This window comes from Xenopus laevis, chromosome 2L, assembly GCF_017654675.1.
Source record: "Xenopus laevis strain J_2021 chromosome 2L, Xenopus_laevis_v10.1, whole genome shotgun sequence".
In the NCBI taxonomy this organism is placed as follows: Eukaryota; Metazoa; Chordata; class Amphibia; order Anura; family Pipidae; genus Xenopus; species Xenopus laevis.
The window spans coordinates 146,437,987-146,459,611 of NC_054373.1; the positions used below are offsets into that span (position 1 = coordinate 146,437,987).

The window sequence follows — 21,625 nt, forward strand, 5'->3', positions numbered from 1 at the left end:
TATCAATGGGTGAAAGTCAGAGTTCACCATTTGATAAATATGCGTTTAAAAATCCCATAGGAATGAATAGAATGTGGGTGACTCTCATATTTTTTTCAAAATCTGTCCCATAGTCCACCAAATCTAATAACCACAGCAGCCAATTAGATAAGGTGACCAGTAAATGCTAGCTGCTGATGGGTTGCTAATCATTACTAGACCTGGTAGATTTATTAAATTACTGTATAGAGCTCAATTGGTACAATTTTAAAATTTTAATAAACATTAATTAATAACACGATTTAATGTGTTTCAAACCTACATGCACTTTGAGGGGGTTATTTACGTTATTTACTAAAGTCCAGTCAGGCTTTTTTTTTTTTAAACTTGAATTTTTTGGGATTTATTAAAGTCCGATGCTTCAAAAAGTCAGAATCCGAAAATCTGCTATCTCAGACCTGCCGAGGTTGTATATAAGTCAATGGGAGAGGTCACTATCCTTTTTGGAAGTTTCTGTGCTGGAATTAGCCTGAAAATCCAACTATTTCAGGTTTTTTCTGGCAAAAATCTTAAAAATCCCGCTTTTTGGGGAAAAGCCATAAAAAAGTACGATTCTGATAAAAAAAACTCCGTACGTTTCAGGTTTTTGCTTGATTTTATCAAGTTTCCCCCCAATTCAATTAAATCATGATTTTTAATGATAAATAAGGTCCTAGTTTGGTCAGACTTTTTTTATTTAAATCATCAAAATTTGGATTTTAGTAAAAAAACCTGAATCCTGAAATATTCAAGCTCTGTCTCCAGACTCCCCACAAGCACTTTTGTGAATAATGAATATGAATACATCCAATTTCATTTGATTCCATTGCATGAAGACGCAGAATGTACAGCAGTCCATAACTCTTTATAGTTTCACATTTCCTTTAATCAATTTGCCAATTCCGAACACCCTAAGCAAAGGTGCCTCTTGTGCCTTTTATAATTGTACTTCAAAAGCTTCACATTCCAGAACTGTTATGCCCCATGTCTAAACAGTACCTACTCTAGACCATTTCTCATGAACAGTGTAGTCTCTTATTAGAGGTTTAATGACCATGTGTGTCTGATACTTATTTCAGAGTGCTACATTATTATAAATAGCGATACGCGAAACTGCCCTGTTCTGCTTCAGTACCGGTAAATGATTGTGAAACTGTGGAACAATTCGTGAAATGCTGTTTCTTCGCTGCGTTTTTCTTGCTCCAAATTCATTGAGGTCAATGGGCTCTTTTTCTTGCACCAAATGCGTTGGAGTCAACAGTTTTTTTTTTTCTCTGCATTTATTCTTTGAGACAAATTGTCACGACTGGCACCCAATACCAGAACAAGTGCCAAGTACCCTGGTCTCGGCTCGGCTTCACCAGTAGTGTGACCACCGTTGGGCTTCGTGAGGAGCCCTCAGCTTACTTGGGTGCCACCTGGACTTAACGAGAGGTACAAGGTGAGATGTTCTGGCTGGCAAAGGGGCACGGCTGTTAGCAGAGTCTTTTTGGTCGAAGGTCAAGGTACAAATGGAGCAGGCAAGAGAATCGTCAGACAGGCTGGGTCGAGGCAGGCAGATAACAAGAATCGTCAGGCAGGCAAGGGTCAAACCGGGTTGTCAATCAAGGGGTTAAGCAGGAAGAGTTGTCGTAGGCAGGCGAGGGTCTGGATACAGAATGCAGAATAGTCAGGAACAGGCAGGGTCAAACACAGGTAATCAGACAGACAAGATACAGATCAGATGCACAAGGCTCAGGAAACCACTAGAAACAAGTTCTATCATGGGCAAGGGGCTGTACACTGAATGGGCCTTAAATAGCTTTAAAAACGTGCGCAAAAACGCGTTGGCACAAACACGCCAGCGCCTCTAAGAGGCTCGCAGGCACGCCGCGCATGCCCTAGAACCAACATGGCGCCGGAGCTAAGTACCATGCGGCGGGCGTCCCCGCCGATGGCGCGGCGGGCGACCCTGCTGCACAGGTAGTTTTTCTTATACAAATTCACTGGAGTCAATGGGTGTTTTTTCTCTGCATTTATTCCTTGAGACAAATGCATTGGAGTCAATGGGTGTTTTTTTCTCCTGTTTTTTCCCCCCAAGCAAAAAAAAAAACAAAATTTTTCAGGTGACACAAAACACATGAGAAAACACTGATATATACAATACAATATTTCACCACCCATGAATTTGCTAATTTTGTTTTTGCCGCAAAAAGTTTTATAGCTTCTTGTTTGTACAGGAATATATAGACTCCACTTTAGTTAAATAATTCAAAATTATTCTTTTCTCTGTAATAATAAAACAGGGTCTTTGTACTTGATCCTAACTAAGGTGTAATTAATCCTTATTGGAGGTACAGCAGTCCTATTGGGATTAAATCATTTTTTAGCAAATCCAAATTACTGAAAAATCCCTTATCCAGAAACTCAGCATTCTGGAAAACAGCTCCCATACCTGTATTTCATTTTTTTTTTTAAATACAGAATAAATCCTCTGTATTCACTTTCCTTATAATAGTAAGTGCATTTTAGGTCAGGGTTGTTTAATATATTAAAAGGACAAGATTGCATGTTTGTGCAAGTGTATTATGAGGTCACAGCATCAGTGCAGTACTGCTTTATAGAAAAACATAGTTATAATGGTGACCACAATTTCCCTTTTTAGCATTTAATAAGCAGCAGTTTGTTGTAGGTTTGTTCTAGGTTCCCTCTTTCCTATTTTCTGTCAGGAGATCCCCGAAATGGCAGCTTAAAAAAACTAACCCTTTAATACTACCATTTTAAAGGGGCAGTACACTTTACCATTTTTATAATTAGTTAAAAAAACTAGGGCTTGCTAATTGTTCTTTTTGTCTGGTTTAAATTAGAAATATCTGGGATATTCTCGGTTACATATTTGTTATTTCTTGGGCAGGGCAAATACTGAAATTGAAAATAGGGGGCTGATTTACTAAAACTCAAATTAATCTCAGTTTTTTTATGAAAACAAAGTTGACCAAACTCTCTTCCACAAAGATGAACTCATTTATTAATAACTATTTTCGAAAAAAATTCGAAGTGACAAAACGTCACAACATAAAAAGACATCAATTCGTATCGTACGATTGATCGACTTTTTCGGATTATCATATGAAAACCCCGACTTTATTAGAGTATCCAGTGCAGATCATGAGGTCAAGAAACAACTTCAGGAACATCTGCTATTGACTTCTTCATGACCTCGACAGGTTTGTCATGGAGTATTTTTGGATTTTTAGCAGCTTTGGGGTATAATAAATCTTGAAAAATGTGAGTTTCTTTCCATGAAAAGGAATATTTCTTGCAATAAATTTGTGCTTAACCAGGTTGTGCTTGCAGCCTGTCACTCTCACTGCCTGCACTTTTTCCTTTTTGCTCTTCTAATGCTGGACACGTAGCATTTACCATCTGACGAGCAGCTGAAGCAAACTGTGGTCTCATTGCAAAGAGATTCAGATCTGAAACCTCTGCTACCTCAACCAAGTGCAATTAGCTTCAGCCTGTTGTCAGATGGGAAGCTGAAGCACTAAATAAATGCCTAGAATTAGATCTGTGAATTATGAGAAGTGCCAGCTGGGGGTATTTCTGGCTCTGGAAATCCCCACCAAACACACTTCTGTAAGGGAAAACAAACCATATGAGCTCTACAAGTGCCGCCCCTCTCTGCCGGTCCCTGGACTGCCTTCCTAGTGATACACAAGTTTCACTTGAAGATCCTTGTACTCAAGAAGTTCTTATCAATTCAGCACCGCTAATTATTAAATACACACCCAGACATAACAACATTCAGTTGTATCCGTAATTCATTTCTGGTAAAATGTTTGTTTGTTTTTTAAATCTTGATTTATTTTGTTTATTTTTTTTTTCAAGCTTTTATTTTTGCTTTTTAAGAAAACAATTATAATTCGACCAATCAAACATCTAAATCATATAAAAGAGAACATGAAAAGTGAAAATAAAAAAAGAGTAGAACAAGAAGGAACAGATAAAGTAGAGATAAGAAAGAAGGGAAAGGGAGGGAGTTACGGTACATAATACACAGTAAACAATCAGCAGGTTAGCAGTGATATGAAGACTTTATCAGAATTTAGAACCCAGTATAAGTTTTTCTCAAAGCATAGGCTGCTTTATAGTATGGCAGTATTTCATTGAATAAATGGATTTTGGAATGTGGGAGGAAACTCACAAACACATTTTATACAAACTCAATGCAGAAAAGGCAAAGAGGAGAATTGAATCAAGGACCCCAGCATTACAAGGCAGAAGTGCTAACTAGCCACCGCCGTACTGCCCCATGAATACTCTTTGGGGCAGGTTTACTAAAGGGCAAAGTGGGCTTTTCTAGTGAAAATTCGCCAAAATGACAATTTGCAAGGACATCGCCAATTGACTTAAGGTGAAACGGACAATTCCCTAGTGAAAAAGCTCAACGCTAAAGAATCTTTGCAACATTTTGCCAGGCGAATTTTCACTCAATGAACTATCATTACCCACAAATTTATCAAAGTGCGAACTTTCCAATCCATTTCCCTTTTCGCTCGAGTCTGTTTCTCCAGGTTTTACCTGGGAATTGAAAAGATGAAGCTGCATCCTCAGCATTATTATGTCAGTGACATCATATCCCATATGCCAAAAAAGTCATAAAAAAAAAGACAAAATGCTGCCGTTTTTTCATATTTTAATGCAGGATTATATTTACAAGTTGTAACTTTTAAATACAAGGTATTTACACATTTGAAGCTCATGCCGCATTTGTTTTAGAGTGGGCTCATGTCTTGGACAATAGAGTATTTGTTTTGTCTTTATATGGATTCATTGGACATTTTGAACAATAAGTGGCCACTTCCAGCACTAATAAAGATATATATTCCTAAATGTACCCGCCATATTTAAATTGACGTAAACGTATGTGTGTTAAGGCAATTTCCCTAGGAAGAAAGTAACGCTAGAGAAAATTTGCTTAGAAATGTTCATGCTGACAAAGTTTCACCAGTGAAACGAAGCCAGCATTTGCTGAGACGAAACTTCACACATTGATAAATACACGTATTCATTGCAAAATAGCGTGAAGTATGGTGACGTTTCCCGAAGTGGAAATTCGTCCCCTTTAAAAGAAGTTATAGATACAAAGTACTGTTCTTGCAATTCTGTTACTGAGAGAAGGCTATGGAGCAAGCTGGGGCTTGTTAACAGTTATCAGTTTTCCCATCTGGGTCCATTGAGAGAGCTGAGGGAAAGAAATCCAAATTACAAACTACAGATATCTGACTGCAGTTTCAACATGCTTCTGCAAGTCACATGCTCAGGCAAGGCTCAGCAAGGCACTAAAACCACATTACTTAAAATATTAGCAATATTTTTTAACATTATAAATCAAACTAAAGCACAATTTATTCAGAAAAAAACAAACCAAGCAGAATCTAAAATGATGTATAAAAGTGCAATCAGAGGCCAAATATTATAATAGAAAACATGACACATAAATGGAAATAAATATAAAAAAAAAAGCATTATGCACAAATTACAATTTTTATGTATACAACAGAGACCAGTGGTGTATTAATTATTTAAAGCAGATGAGTAGGGAAACCATAGAGTCTAGGTCCCAACATCTTGAGTTGGAATGAATGAAGGTTGCAGAGGAGAATACAGCTAGGATAATTAAGTTGGTTGGTAAGGGTTATATTTATTTACAGTACATGTGTTTTTGCACAGTCTTTTCATGAATCCCTTCTGTAGTGTATCCGTGATTAGAGATTCAGCAAAAGGCAATGCGTTTCATGCATATGCCACATCCTTGATGCAACTTAATTGCAAAAATGCTTTGATCATCCCTTTTTGCCTTTTGTTGAGGGATGCCTTTTCTTTAGCACGCCTTGCCTGGGTAGATTCTAAAGCATATTGCCCATAAAGACTTTGAACTGAAACTGTTCAAATATAGGCCATCCTGTTGCCGGTTGATGGAGGAGAATGCGTGCTAGTTTCTGTATGGCATGATACACGTGGGACAAAGATAGAACAAAGCATAGCTTTCTTGTTCAGTTGACTGCTGGTGTGACCAAAATGGACTTCTGAGTCTCCAAGCAGCTCTTTCATGGAACAAAACAAAGAGAGACACATAGGTAGTCAACTTCAGAATTGTTGAAGCAACAAAATAAAAATAATATATGAGCTGTTTCTGACCTTAACAATAAAATTAAATAGGTATTATCAGTCCTACTATTTCTATTAAAAGTATGTTATCTTAATTGCATTTGTTTTGATTGTGCCACCAATATTAATAAAGCTGTGTCAGTAATACAAATATACCAAAAACTGAATATTGTTAAAATGTATGTGTACCTTGGATAGTGGGACTGGTTGCTCTAATCTCGTCTCCCCGTGTTGCTCCTCTGTGTTGCATTCCACATGATGTTCAATTCTTGCAAGAGGACTGGAATATTTAACATTGATCCTTATGACATTTCCTGATCGGCAGTGATTAGCAGCTGGTTAAAGTAGTATTGTCTAGGGATATCCATGCCACCTGCAGAAGGGCGTACTTTTTTTTGAGGCCTCTATTTATTGAGTAATTTTTCAATGACAATTGGATATTTTACTTTTTCCAAATTCTATCTCTGCAGTTGGACAAATAGACACGAATACGTTTGTCATTTCTTCCTACGCCTTTTCATTTTCCACGAACTTCTCTAACCAAGAAAGCACTCAATAAAATTCATCAAATTCCCTCAGAAACTCATGCTCAGATTTACATGGTATGATGCTAGATACAATATGTCCTAAATGTATTGTTTCAATGTGAGGACAAAAAAACGTGAAGTTTAAGCTCTGACATTTACTATATTACACGCACAGTCCAGGACAGCTGAGGGGATCACTGGGCCTTCAAGAAAGATGACAATGTGGTGCCCAATGGAATAGTGACCTGAGCCAATTGCAATCAAGTAAGAGTGATTATTTTCACTGTGTACCTAACAATTTGTCACCTCCAAATGAATAGCATTTTATTTGTCCTTTAATGACACACAAGGCAGAAGTGCCAGGGCATGCAAAGGGCAAAGGAGTGTGTACTTAATGCTAGCTAAATTAACAGGGATACTGTCATAGGAAGACATGTTTTGTTTTTTTCAAAACACATCAGTTAATAGTGGTGCTCCAGCTGATTTCTGCACAGAAATCCATTTTTCAAAAGAGCAAACTGATTTTTTTTAATATTTAATTTTAAATTCTGACATTTTGTCTCCCAGGAGTCCCCAGTCATGTGACTTAAACTTCAGTCACTCTTTACTGCTGTACTGCAAGTAAGAGTGATATCACCCTCTTCCCTTTCAGCAAAACAATGGGAAGGTAACCAGATAAAGACTCCCTGGTACATATAAGAACAGCAATCAATGGTAAAAATCCATGTCCCACTGCGACTCTTTCAGTTACTTTGAGTAGGTATTGACACAAAGTGGTTTCTGTACCCAAGGTAATGAAGAACATTTTCTGCTGATGGTGAAACGTGGAATAAGTATCCTGTGATAGTACTCCAACAATTATATGAAAACGTCCCCGTATTATCACATAGCCCTGAAATTGGTCAACATCAGTTAGTTCTAAAGGTGGCCAAAGACGTAACACTTACAATCTTTCTTGGAAAAGATCTTTCCAAGAAAGATAGTTTGTTTCAATACATTCTAACTGTATCTGACAATTCAGCACTAACAGTGGCTGATGTTTGGGTGCCTTCAAAAGCACCGATCAAAATTTTCCATCCAGCCTGATCAACGAGTCGACTGATATCCAAGTCTTCCAAGCATTGATCAGACACTCTTCTGTACCTACATGAAATATTTACCCAGCAAAAGAGTAACAATAGCAATCAGGCATTGTGGGCACATACTTGTATGTGGAACGTTGTGTTTATGGAGTTCAGGTTGAATTCAGCTATAAACAGCACAGCGCATTTCTCTTCCGTTACTGATTCGGAACCCTTTCTCTCACACCGTTTTATCTTCTTCAGCAACTGGAGGAATGAGAAGTACATATCAGAAATAGGTTTATAAAATGCAGGTTAAAAAAAAGCAGAACAAGGGATCAGTTTTCTTGAGCGTTTGTTCTGCTCTATCTGAAGTTCTCAATAATTCTACTTAACTAGGCTAGCCTCAGTGTAAAACATATTAATGTAATATCAATACCTCTTGTAAGTAATAGAGAACCATATAAGCTCAGGGAACACAGATACATACATCTAGTTAATGATGTGCACTCCATTAGGGAAAGTATGTTAAGTTAGTTAAGTAGTAGGCAGTAGGGGTCATTTATGATACCCTTTGGCATAAGTGCAAGAACAATGAGGGGGCAGGGGGGCAAGGGCACACTGAGTGCTCATTCTGGCAGCACTTCTGCTTTGGGGAATGGCTGGCATTGATCAGAATTTATCTATGTATTTGTTTGTGTCCATTTATTACAATATTGCTTTTCTTTTATTTCTTCCACTTTGCTTAGTTTACTGGATAACATACTGCCAGGACTTTATCAACCAACCCCTTATTTTGTTGGCTATGGCAAGGTTTTTATTTAGAGCAACTGCACACAAGGAGATTAGTCGCCCATGTTACATCTACCCTTCTGCAGGTGACTAATCTCCTCCCAGGGCTTTCCCACTGGCAATATTCTACATCAGTGAAGGTTAAAACATATGTGACGCTTCGTTTTTTCCAAAGTCGTTCGAAGTTTGCAGCAACTTCAGCTGGCTTATCTTTTTGGGGCTTATGTAATAAAAGGCACTAAGTTTGCCCAGGAGCAGCAACCCAAAGCAACCAATCAGTTGGTATAAAAGCAAACATCTTATTGGTTGCTATTGGTTACTGCTCCTGGGCAACCTTAGTGCCTTTTATTACATATGGGGGTTTGTGTGCCATTGCCCTTAGACAACAAACCATATAACACATCATTGCAGCTTATGTGTATATTTCAAATGTGTTGCTTTGTTTTACTGTCAACAATTGCTGTTATGTGCCCACTGTATCATACCAGATTGCATAGTTTTTGGCATATAATAACATATAGTACATATAGTAGGTCAGATATACACTTATCGATGTTCATCTGTAGAATAGGAGCAGCATAGTCTGAAACTGATTGATAAAGTAGCATGGGCAGAGGAATTAAAATAAGCAGTTGAAGAAGATGAAGAAAGAGAGGAAAGGAAGGAAAGAAACATAACAAAACAAAACAACAAAGGCAGGACATAATGGTGACTATGGACCAAATGGCTTAGGAAGGGTAATTGAAATGGATTTAAAACGATCGTGTTACCTTATGGAATGGGATTGATCGCAAAGGTAGCAGTCATGTTGTTTTTATTTGCATTTGGAAAGTAATTTAAAAAGTGTTTTTTTTTTTTTTTAAATTAGCATCTAGAGACCTATGGTGTCAGATTGTTATATGTTCTGTTACAGATACAGCAAAATTTAGAGATGGTTATTCATCTGAGGGGTGTCTCTAAATTAATGAATAGATGGAACCAGGGATATAACATGAAGTGCAGATAATGGCATAATCAAAGTTGATTCTTGTATTCATCCTACCAAATTTTTGAAAACAGCACCACACGTTTTGGAGTTTGGCGCAATCTCCAGGACAGATTTCCCATTCTCAATATCACCAGCGCCCTCACTGCAATGAGAAAAATTATTATTATTTTTTTTGTGTTGTTTACTGGAAAAATAAAATTGTTGCTGTGTTAGGAAAGTGATGATAGTCGAGCAATATTGACTTTGGAGAGAAATACAGAACACTGGTGTATCATTATTAATATAAAGTTTAGCATTTTATTCTAAAACCTTCCTTATGACAGTAATAATTCCAATCTGTTTTAACACTCTCTTTGTAGTGCCCTGGGATTCTTCTGTGACCAGAGCAAATACTTGTTTAATCCTGGCTGGATGCCATTTACATGGAACAGTGACAAACTATAGCAGCAAACCAGTGTTGTTGTATATGTGGGTGGTTTAAAAAGATCATTAATAACACCAAAAACAGGGTCATTGCCTTCCTTGGGCTAAACACAAAGAGGGCCACAGGAATGTGGAGGGAGAGAGTGGACTTTTTCTGTGCCTCTGCCAGAATGGCCTGCAGCTTAGATCTGTCAAGTCTTTGCAACCAAGGAAACCCAACTGTGCCAGGGAGAAAATAACCTCCCTGATATATCAGCACATATCTTAGAATAATAGTGAGCCTTTTAGAAACTAGTGTGGGCGGAGCGTTGTTAATAAGTTGAGCTGAGCATTAACACAGGAAGGAATAATAGGGGGTCTATTTATTAAACCTCAATTTTTTTCTTGTCGGATTTTTAAATGGGAAAACTCGAATTTTTAGAGGAATAAAAAAAAATGTATTTTTTTTTTTTTTAGAGATTTATTCTACTCCAAAGCTGCTAAACATCCGAATCCGAAAATACACTAGCTAATACTTGTTGAGGTCATGAAGAAGTCAATGGCAGATGTCCCTGAAGATGTTTCTGCTCTGGTTTCCGTAAGATAATCCTAAAAAGTTGGGGTTTTCGAGCGACAATTCGAAAAAAACCAAGGAATTCGGGGGTCACTTCATACGATTTAAATATCGCACGATTTTGTCAAGACTTTTCAAGCTGACTTTTTGATAAATGAGTTAAATTTGTGGATGGGAGTTAGGTTGATTTTGTTTTAATAACTTAAAAGACTTAGATATAGGTATAGGATCCATTATCTGGAAACCTGTTGTCCAGAAAGCGTTGAATTACAGGAAGGCCATCTCTCATTATAAGTAAATAATTCTAATTTTTATTTTCATTTCCTTTTTCTCTGTAATTATAAGACAGTACCTTGTACTTTATCCAAGCTTAGCTGCATAAATCTACGTTAGTAGCAAAACAATCCTATGGGATTTATTTCAAGTTTAAAAGTTTTTTTTAAGCAGACATGGTAATCCAAATTACACAAAGATCCCTTATTCAGAAAACTCCAGGTCCCATGCATATCAGATAATAGATCCTATACCTGTACTTAGTGGGCAAGCAGGATGGGCCAACTGGTTATTTTTATGTTAATCTTCATTGTATCAAGTTCAAGTCCATCGCTAACCAATGTTAAAGTGCAATAACATGTATCTATTCTCATCTAAATAGCCTATAAATCACATTTGGATCAATGTTTGAAAGGACAATAGGGAATGAAACAAGAAACACTGTTGCATACTCACTTCCAGGACTCCCCGATAGGTGTCTGATAGAGCTCCTGTGCTTTTTTTTCAGTTATGATAGTTGCCCTCACTACAGGCATTTTGGGGGAACTACTGAGTAGTCGAGATCCAAGCAAGAAGTTCACGCTGGCTTGGAACTTTGACTGTGTCTTCAGCACTTGTGGGGGCTGTTTGTCAACCAAGAGAGAACTATAGACAACACAGAAGGGAACAAATATAAAACATAGCAATTTAAACATTCCTAACAATAGGGCTGTTCAGATCGACACACTGGATAACCATATTTGATTCTAATTTGTAAATTACATGACTATTTCCCAAATAACTGACATTAACGTCCATATTGAGGTTCTTTTTAAATAGTCGAAATCTATACATTTCTATATCTATAGCTCCTCTATGAGCATCCTGACATGATTTCTGTCAAATGTAATGCTGGAACATGTGGTCTGAGCTGCTGCAGTACAGTGTCCAGTGAGTGTGAACCAGACTTTCACTGCTTTCATTGCTTTCATTTGACCTAATGACTTCTACAAGGAGACTGACTGGCGTTCATTTGCTTTCTCATAATGTATGCAGAAAGGGGGTAAAAGGAAAATCAAGCAAACTGACTTGTTTCTATTGTTCATGGGTCAATGTGCTCCTAGTGATACGTGAAGTGATAGTGACTATAGTGATAGTGAAGTGACTATCAAGCGAAGTGTGCTTGACTTTAAGGGCAGAGACACATGCGAAGATTCGGGGAGACTTAGTCGCCTGGCTAACTTCGGCCGACATCGGAAAACGAAGCGTTCTGAGCAGCATCCCGCCAGCGATTTCGATTCTAGCCGGCAGGAAGGCAGTTCAGGGAGATTAGTTGCCCGAAGAAGAGGCAATTTGTCACTGGGCGCTAAATCTCCCTGAATCTTCACATGTGTCTCTGCCCTTATATGAATGGCAGCTTTGCCAGTCTAGGATTGGGAAGTTCACGGCATATAGTAAAGGACATAGCCTTAAAAACCAATGTAGACTACACTACAAATATAAAAAGAGCAGGAAAAATTAATTAATAACTGCTCAAGGTAAGATGCAAATGTAATAAGTAGTTTTTGTTAGTCTGTCAGTTGGGTACACAATAAGTTGGGGACACAATAAGTTTCTTTACTTAAAGAATGAGTAGAATGAGTAGAGCTGGTGCTCACTTTTGCTATCACATAACACTGATAAATGGGAAGATAATACTCAGGCATACAAGATTAAGTGACATACTGTACAGAAATGAAAAAAGAGACCTTGTAATGAGAGTCCGAAGGGAACTGTTCATGTTTTCAGGAAGCCCTGATGGCACCTCCTCCCCCAATAAACTAAAGTCCTTCAATGCTCGATCAATATCTTGAAACATTGCAAATATTGTTTCCATTCTGCAAAGAGAAAAGGCAAGGTACTAGGCATAATAGAAACACACGCAAGCATAGCTCTAAGTATTCTAAAATGTTTCTCTAAGAACTAGTTTGTACAGGTCTCTCAGCTAAGTCTTCCATTCTGCACTGGTATAAAAGCATTTAATGGGGCTCAGCTTTTTAAATGTGTTTATAGATGACTGTCAATGTAATGTAGTGTTGATAATACATAATTATAAGACAGTACAGTTGGAGCTGAATGTCTCTTTATCTGATTGGCAGGAGCAAATAGGGAACAGGGCTAATAAATTAAAAGCTATGTATGTTACATATATATTTTCTCTATAGTGTATATATCCATTAAGTGTTACCTTTTTTTCATATATAGTGCTCCCTCTTTACAGTGCCATGTATTTTTTATCCTTTATTACCATCAGGTAGATAAACATTAAATAAACAATGGAGGAAATTTAGAGGGCCCTTATTACAAACACTGAGAAATTATTGCATTGATAAGATTATTTGAGAGAAGTGCTGATTACTTTAAAAGGGACATAAACCATTTGATGAAGTGGCCAACTTCTGTAACAGCAGGAATGTTTCAGGGGTTGGTACTTGGCTACTGTTAAGCAGGCATAAATATAGTATTAAATAGTCAGCAGTTCTGTATTGTTAAACAGATCATTCTTTTACATTAGAGTGAATGAGGCATGGAGGCTTAGCAATGGATTGAAAACAATTCCATTGTAATTGAAGTGGAAGTGGAAATAATGTCATTTTAGCATTCTTAAAGTAAAAATGATTATGCAATAAACTCCTTCAATATGGTTTTAATTGCCTTGCAGAAGAATTTCAACTTGCTTACCTTTCCTGCAGGGGAATCAGATTCTCATCAAATGGGGCACCATTCCCTGCAAGCTGTTGCTGTCTTTTCCAGATACTGATCCTTTTAAGGGCCTGAGTTTGAGCACTCTCCAAAATTTGAAAGTATTCCTTTACGAGCACTTCCCATTGCTATTGAGAAAAATATATATTTATTTATATGCCCAGTATTTAACACTGAGCGGCAAGAAGAGCAGCCCAATAACTGAACAGATTAACAACAATGCTAAAATAATAAGGATGTGTAACTGCAAGGATTGCACAATGGCATTTTAGGTTTTTTGGTCTGACACAAACCAGCACAGTCTGGGAGTTCCCTAAAACCTGTCACAGATAGTTGTGCATGGCTGTATTTTAAGACATATTTTAAAAATACACATTAAAGCATGCCATACTTTAGGGTAAAATAAAAACATCAACGTGTGCCACACAATTGTATCAGATTTAGCAAATCTCTCTGCAGTACTTCCCCTCAGTATGTTTCTCTCTCAGTCTGCACATTCTATTAAAAAGTCAATGCTTATAATGAGGCAGTAAGTGAAGGTTTTCTATTTGTGTTTCAAGTGGAACCATTATGTTCCTTTAGCAATGTATTCATTGCTAGGGATGTAGCGAACTGCCGTTTATGTGTTCGCGAACGCCGTTCGCGAACACCGGCAAAAAATGCGAACAGTTCGCGAACTGTTCGCGAACTTCGAACATCCGAAAATCGTTCGATTCGAACGATCGAAGGATTTTAATCGTTCGATTTTCGTTCGAATGGAACGATTAAAGCCATTCGATCGAATGATTTCATTCAATCCAATGGCTTCGATCGTTCGATTCGAACGAAAATCCTTCGATTTTAGCGATCGAAGGAATCGAATGGTCGAATGGTCGAACGATTTTGACGCGAACGCCTATTGGCGAACGTCGTGCGACGTTCGCGAACTTGCGGCGGACGCGAACAGCCGATGTTCGCGCGAACAAGTTCGCCGCAGAACAGTTCGCTACATCCCTATTCATTGCATCATTCAGTAGCACCAGAAGGGTCCCTTGTTGAATCTAAATGTAAGTGGTTACACCAAGTAGTGCAAACATTTAGATAACTGCCATCCTACTATAAACCTTATGGTAATATGCAAGTATGCATGCACAGAGATTGGTGCTATAAAGCAGGTGCTAGTTAATGAGCCTAATGCAACTACTCCTTCTATGATTAAACCTCATACTTAATGCAACGTTACCATATGTAGACTTGCCACGTTGTGCATTTGATTGTGAAAGCCCATGTTCTTCTTTGCATCTCTTAACTGTTGTTGAACCATTGTAACTTGCTGTAACTTATGCTTTAGCTTCATTATCTGAACATTGAACTGCATTTCCTCCTTTCTCTGGTTGAGGCTCACGCTTAAGCGTGGAACCTAGATGGAAAGAAATTGAAAAAAATAGAAAGCAGTGACAACCTGAAACTATTATTAGGATATAAAAAAAGACTGCTGGTCCTGGCTTAAGGATATGCACTATTGATTTCTTGTGCAGATGGTCTGTTTGGCAACAGAGGGGTCATTTATCACTGGTCAAACAGTTGCAAGCTGCCATGTTGTTCAGACTTTGCACCCTGCCCCACCAATCAGGTCCACCATCAGGGGGGCACAGGGGCAACAGTTGTCCTGGCCGCATGGGTTTTTGTGTCTTAGGGGGGGCCTGGCCATGCTTCACTTACTTGATTAGCTGGGCCCCCTGCTGTCAGCGTGCTGCAGGACTCAGAAGGAGCTCAGGTGCATGCATGATTTTTCTCCTATTCAGTTCTCTGTACCTTTATAAATCCTGGCAATGCTGTACAGGGATTGGATGGTCGAAGTAGGAACTTCCCCTCCAGCCTATCCAATCCCAATGCAGCTTTACCGGAACATAAACGTCAGTGACCAATGAGGGTACAGAGAGACAGAAAAATCATGCATGCACTGGAGCTTCTGTCCTCTCTTCTGAAGCTTGCAGCAGACACTACATTTACCAATAGCATAAAACCATTGAAAATGTGTAATGAATATATATTGTAATGTCACTTAGAATTATATATATTTTTTTCATTATGCAATGAAGGATGAAGGACCCTATTAATCAGGCATATTTCTGGGTTTGCAGAAATATTTTGGACAGCAAAAAAGAATTTAACCACAACACCGAACCTCATAGTTAGGGAACCTATGCAACAGAAGGAACACAGACTGGGTGTCCCAGAAGGGTCCTGGCTTATGGATATTGTCAAATTATATTTGTAAAATTATAATCTTACTTAAAGTTTTGGTTACCAAATTGATTTTGCTGTTGAAGGCCCAACCACTTTTATTTATAACACTACTTTACGTCTCTCAGATTTCATACATAGGCTATAACAATATCACTGAAAACTATGCAACCATGTAGTAAATCTTATCATATCTTTGGTTTAAATAGAAGAGGGGGATGGTGGTTAGCACAGCTTTTCCAAATGGTATGCGTCCAATTCCTTAATAGTTGCTCTGTGCTGCAACTGCTGCAAATGATCCAAGTATAGGAGAAGGAAGAGGAACTCCAGCAGTATTACTGCAAACAACTTTTTATTCCAGGCAGTGGTTAACGCAACATGTTTCGGGTTCAATACCCTTTATCAAGTGAATAAGGTCCTTATTCACTTGATAAAGGGTATTGAACCTGAAACATGTTGTGTTTACCACTGCCTGGAATAAAAAGTTGTTTGCAGTAATACTGCTGGAGTTCCTCTTCCTTCTCCTATCTTTGGATCATATCTTTGGTTTATTGATAGGCCACTGAACATTTTCTCACATCTGTTCTAAGCGAATAATGTGAAAATATCTCTGTACTGTAAAAAAAAAAAAAAAAAAAGTTAACTTTCAGCTGCAAACAAGACAAAAAGGGGAAACACCATGTGTACTTGGTGAGTAAAACACAGAAAGGAGATCATGTTTGTTCTTTAAAAATTTAAACTTACATGATAATCATGTTTTGGAATGTACATTCTTAGGGTTGACACTATTCACCTTATAAAATTGAGTCATGGAGTGGATGTATATTTTGTGATAAAATTCTGTTAAAAATTCTTTGCGTAAGAAGAATGCCTTATCCCCCACATATTACTACTTTAATGAGAGCAGTTGTACTACTTGAGAATGTTTGTGAGAATACCAATAAACCATGTAAAAAGAAGGATTGAGATCTAAATTTTACTCATGGCCAACACTTAGCTGATAACAAGGTTATTTTATCCTGAAAACCCCAGATCCTGAGCATTCTGAATAACAGGTCCAATACCTGTACATTACCTACTGGACCAGATTAAATACCATGATAATGTTATATCTTATCGGGGAGGTTCAATTGAGGAGAAAAAAACAACTTTTCTCCCAATTTCATTCCAGTTTTTCCCATACCTCAATAGAGTTCTCATTGATTTGCATCTGGCTCTATGGGACAATCTGGAATTGAAGTAGATTAGATATTCTTTTCTCATAAAAATGGATCTGGCCCATTGTACCTGCATCCAGTCTCAGAGCTATGCAATAAAAGTGTGTTCAGGATCTCTAGACTAAGGTTCAGAATTAACGGCTTAATCTGCCATTGTGCACTTGGAATGCCAAGGCACAATAAAAGACAAACACAAATAAAAAAAAAAGGGAAATTTGAAGAAAACGTGTTAAATGTTGTATAATCTGTGGACAGTGTATTAAACCTAATTTATCTATCCAGCTTACATACTAAGAACTAAGTCTATATTTTGATATCATTAGCTACGGATAAACACAAAAGCTTATGACCCTGAAGAAGCCAGTTACCCGGCGAAACGCGTTGGGTGGCATCGGTGGACTGTGGGGGACCAGCTCCCACAAGCTCCCTACGTAGCTAGGTAGAAAAGTCTGGGAAACTAACGGAAGGGAGGTGTGGGTAGCTTGGAGGTTAATACTATTCAGCAAAGTGTGCAGTCACCTAACCAGATCACTTAGATCTCTTGCTCGCTTTGCTCTTGGTGGCTAAACTGTATTTTTGGGGCGGTGGTTACACCCGACACTGCCGTTGATTTATAATCCCTTGTTAGGAGAATAAGAGGGTGTATAAGCACTTGGAGAAATATAAAGGGTGCAATAAACTCATACCCCATGATCGCCATTTCACAAGACTGTGACTGAATTGTTAGCAGTCCGTATACTCTCCACGGTTCCTTCCTATGTGCTTTTAATTTTTGTGTATTTTATGGACATTGTCCAGCATCTCTGGGGTTAATCTACAGAGGTGGGTCATGTATATTGGTCAGCGTGTGCTTTTTAACCAAATAAAAATAAATGTTGTGTTTTATTAATTTAATGACCTATAGCACCTGAACTGGTTAACTGGGGGACTGCAGGGTGGATACAACAGTTACAATGTATCCTACCCTGTAACTCCTCAATTGTCAAGTGGTTTATACATTTATAGTTATTTAACCTGCAGGTGCACTGATACATTGTTATATCACATGGTTACTCTATCAGCTAGTAAACACAAAAACTGCAGCATTTCCTTCCTAAAATTCATTTGTTTCCATGAATCTATGCAACATGCATGTTTACCTGTTTCAAGACCACCGCCTTTTCATTTTCCAGAAGACATTTAATCTGCAGCACTGTCTGCACTGAATCCTGCTTTGATATCCTCTGCATTCACAAATGAAAAACACAATCAGCAAACGAGAAATAATCAAATCTGTCTGTATTTAAATAAACACATTTAGAAAACGAGTGAAATGTAATTTGTTGGAAACCTATTTACCTTAAATTGCTATATTTGATTAGTTGGAGCTATAAATATAAAGGATAATAGTAAAATGAATAGTTTTCTTGTTAGATAGAAGTGAAAGATGTCATGTGTGGATATTTGCAACCACATACAATCCAACAGGGGACCCACTATTGCTAAATATTCCATAAGTTAAATGTATTGCTGCCCCTTATCTGTGGAATTCCATCCATGAACTCTACCTCAGCCTCTCCAAAACTAAAGTGAGATACTACATCTTGGCACATGGTATCTGGTCAGTCTTGACACTCATGGGCCAGTGCTCCAGCCATTGGAAATATCAGCACTTATTACAATTCCTTTGTGTAACTTTCTGCAGGAACCTCTGCTTGACACTTTTATATACAGTATCCATAGTCTAAAAAGACAACTGGGTTCATTTACTAATATTTTTTACCCACAATGCTCCTTGCATTCATGGATTTGCTCTTGTTGGCTTTTGGTACTCCCATAATGGTGTAAAAGAGCTTCAACCCCCTCCAATTGTAATGCTACATGCATGTGGCAAAACTGCTTACTGAATGGAGGGGTGGAACATTTATTAGAGGTTTGTGGGTGCCTCTTGGCAAGAAGGCAAAATGGGGTCTGCAGCACTTAACCCTCAGATCACAGTTGCATTAACTATGGACAGGGACACAAGTGTTTGCTTCCATTTAAGAAAACACCAACTTCTACAAATGAAACTTGAAAGCAGCATGTTTTAATCAATGTTCCTAATAGTATCTGTGGGTGAACCAGGGACAATTAGATATTTCAGTACAACAATACATTTAGAAGAAATACTCTACTATGAATAAAGCCAACACGGTTTTCAGAGCCAATATCCCAGGAACTCTTGCAGCAATAAGTTATAGACCGATGTTTTAAATTCCTTGCAAAAAACATCAAAAATATAACTTTGCTTAACACCCCTACATAACCCCTATAACTTTGCTTAACGGAGAAGGAAAGGCTTGGAGTACTTGGGGTGCCAAATGCTAATACCCCCAAGTGAATATATTCACTTACCTGAAACTCAGTGCAAGTGCTCCTATCAGCAGAAAACTGCCCCAGCCCAGGGTTATACCAGTGAGCACCACAAAGCGATCTTCTTCTGTCTTCCTCTGTAGCAGCACTAACCTGTACTTTAGTGCTGCTATGCCCAGTTCCTTCCTATCTAGTATTCCACCAACTTCATCTTGTTTTGCCTATACATTGTCTATTCTGTTCTGCTTTGTTTCTAGTGGTTCAATTGAATAGTCTATGCTTGCACCATACTGTTCTAGTTTCTAGTTTCTAACTCCATCCTGTCTCCGAATCCCGTTTTGGTAGTAACCACCTTCCCCAAACCTTCTTTATTTATTTCAGTCTCTGTGGTCTCCACTTACAGATAACTGACAATGTGGAACTAGGAGAACTAGTGAAATAGAGCTTTCAGACATGAACTCATACAGGATCCCTGTGCATCAGATAAAAGCTACTGTAAAACTTCTCTTGGGGCTGTAAAATAAATCAAATGATTTCACTTTCCGTGAGACACATTAATACACTTTAGATAAAGGAGTATAAGATCAAGATGCTTTATTGAGGCACTCTAAATAAAGGAGAATGGTGCTTCATCTGCACAATCCTGTATAAGTGCAATGACACACTTGTTTTGTTGACAATGATGTACTGTAAGTGTACATGACATGTGCAGGGGAGAATGTATTTAGTTGGGAATCTGGCTGAAAATAGCAGAAGAGAAAATAACCTAAAGTCTGAATGTCGGAATCCATATATTGAACAATCCTGGTCAAAGCCAAATAAGCTGGTTCAAGAACTAGACCAACATCAGAATTGATTGAGACCAGAGAATCATAGAGAATAGTTAGGGGGATCTTTTCTTTTTCACAGACCAAATGGAATGTAAAGGGGTGCTCATTGTGTTATCTGTAAATATGATTGGCAAAGTAAACAAGTTGGCAGAGGCTTAAATATTCACAAAATAGAATATTTGGTATATACAGTGAAACCTTTTAGTCCTATTTATTTTGGTATTGTTGGGTTACTTTCCCTTTAACAAAATGGTGGTAATCTTTAAATAGAACAAATAGAGATGAAGTAGGAGGAATTTAAGAATCTTTGTAACAGTGAGTAGTTTGCCTGATGAAGATTTTATAACTGAAACGTGAAACAAACAACAATCTGAAGACCTTGTTTACAATAATAATACTGCTTAATAAGATTTAAAGCCTGTTGGTGGAACTCATGCACAAGGTAGAACACAGCTCCATCTTTGCAACCTCACAGGCAGGGTCAGAACTAGAGGAAAGCAGAAGAGGCACTCTTACGCACACGCAAGAGGAGGGGCTATATAGTCCTAGGGCGCCCGGCCGACTTGGTAAGGCACTGCTCACAGGAGAAGCAGAAAGTGATCTTGAGCAGCACAGAACATTGGGGGGACACAGCCAGAGTATTTGTGGGTGATAAGGAGTGAAGCATATGAATAGCTGGTTTGGTGAGATCTTTTCATACTGTTTTAAGGCAGGGGATGCCCATAAGGAGCCTGGTAGTGCCCTTCACATTCATTTGGAAAGTTTATTCATATACAAATTGCACACATTTAATTCCCCGGGGAAACTGTGACCAATTTTCATCAATTTGTTCACCTATCAGCTGCTATTATGATATCATTAAAGTTATGTGAGGTTGTTGAACTGTAACTCATAGCTATGTGGCTGCATGGGCCCTTTTAAACAAACTTTGGCTGCTGTTTGCCTTGGTATTTTGAACAATTGTGTCCGCTGGGAGCACTGGCACTGCGAACAACACAGCATGAAACTGTGGTAAATTTCCACTTCCATCCGTTTTTCATTAAGTATTGCCACAATTAAGATACCACACAAGTAATGAGAGGTTGCTGAACTGTAACTCACAGATACTTGACTGCACTGTCATTGTGCAACAATGGGAAGTTGCTGAACTGTAACTCACAGTAACTTGACTCAGATGCGAGCCAGGCCGGCCGGGCGCCCTAGGCAACCCAGCTGGCCAGCTCGCCGCCCTCCTTCCCCTGTAGCTTGTTCACGTGCATGCACGGTGACGCTTGTGCGTGCAAAAGTGCTGAGCATGGTCCAGTCTAGGGGTAGGCAGAAGAAGTCGCTGCCCAGCTCCCCCCAATTGTTGCGCCTTAGGCAGCTGCCTCTTCTGCCTACCCCTAGTTCCGGACACTGCACTGGCATCTTAAGAAACCAAGGCTGCTGTTTCCACTGGTACTTTGAATAATTGTGGCTGCTTATTACACTAGCACTTTAACAACTGCGGCTGTTGATTTCCAGGTACTGTTTGAG

The 21,625-nt window shown here is 38.4% G+C and overlaps 1 protein-coding gene across 2 annotated transcripts in view; it reads right to left on the reverse strand.

The window, feature by feature from the left end:
- Window positions 1-21,625, reverse strand: part of stat6.L (signal transducer and activator of transcription 6 L homeolog) — an 80,940-nt gene that overhangs the window by 17,128 nt on the left and 42,187 nt on the right. For both annotated transcript variants that reach the window (XM_041581074.1, NM_001095162.1), the window contains 7 exon segments: window positions 18,089-18,172; window positions 14,729-14,905; window positions 13,486-13,634; window positions 12,513-12,641; window positions 11,242-11,430; window positions 9,591-9,678; window positions 7,901-8,023 (listed from right to left, as the gene is read on the reverse strand). In XM_041581074.1, coding sequence (XP_041437008.1) covers window positions 7,901-8,023; window positions 9,591-9,678; window positions 11,242-11,430; window positions 12,513-12,641; window positions 13,486-13,634; window positions 14,729-14,905; window positions 18,089-18,172 — 939 coding nt within the window.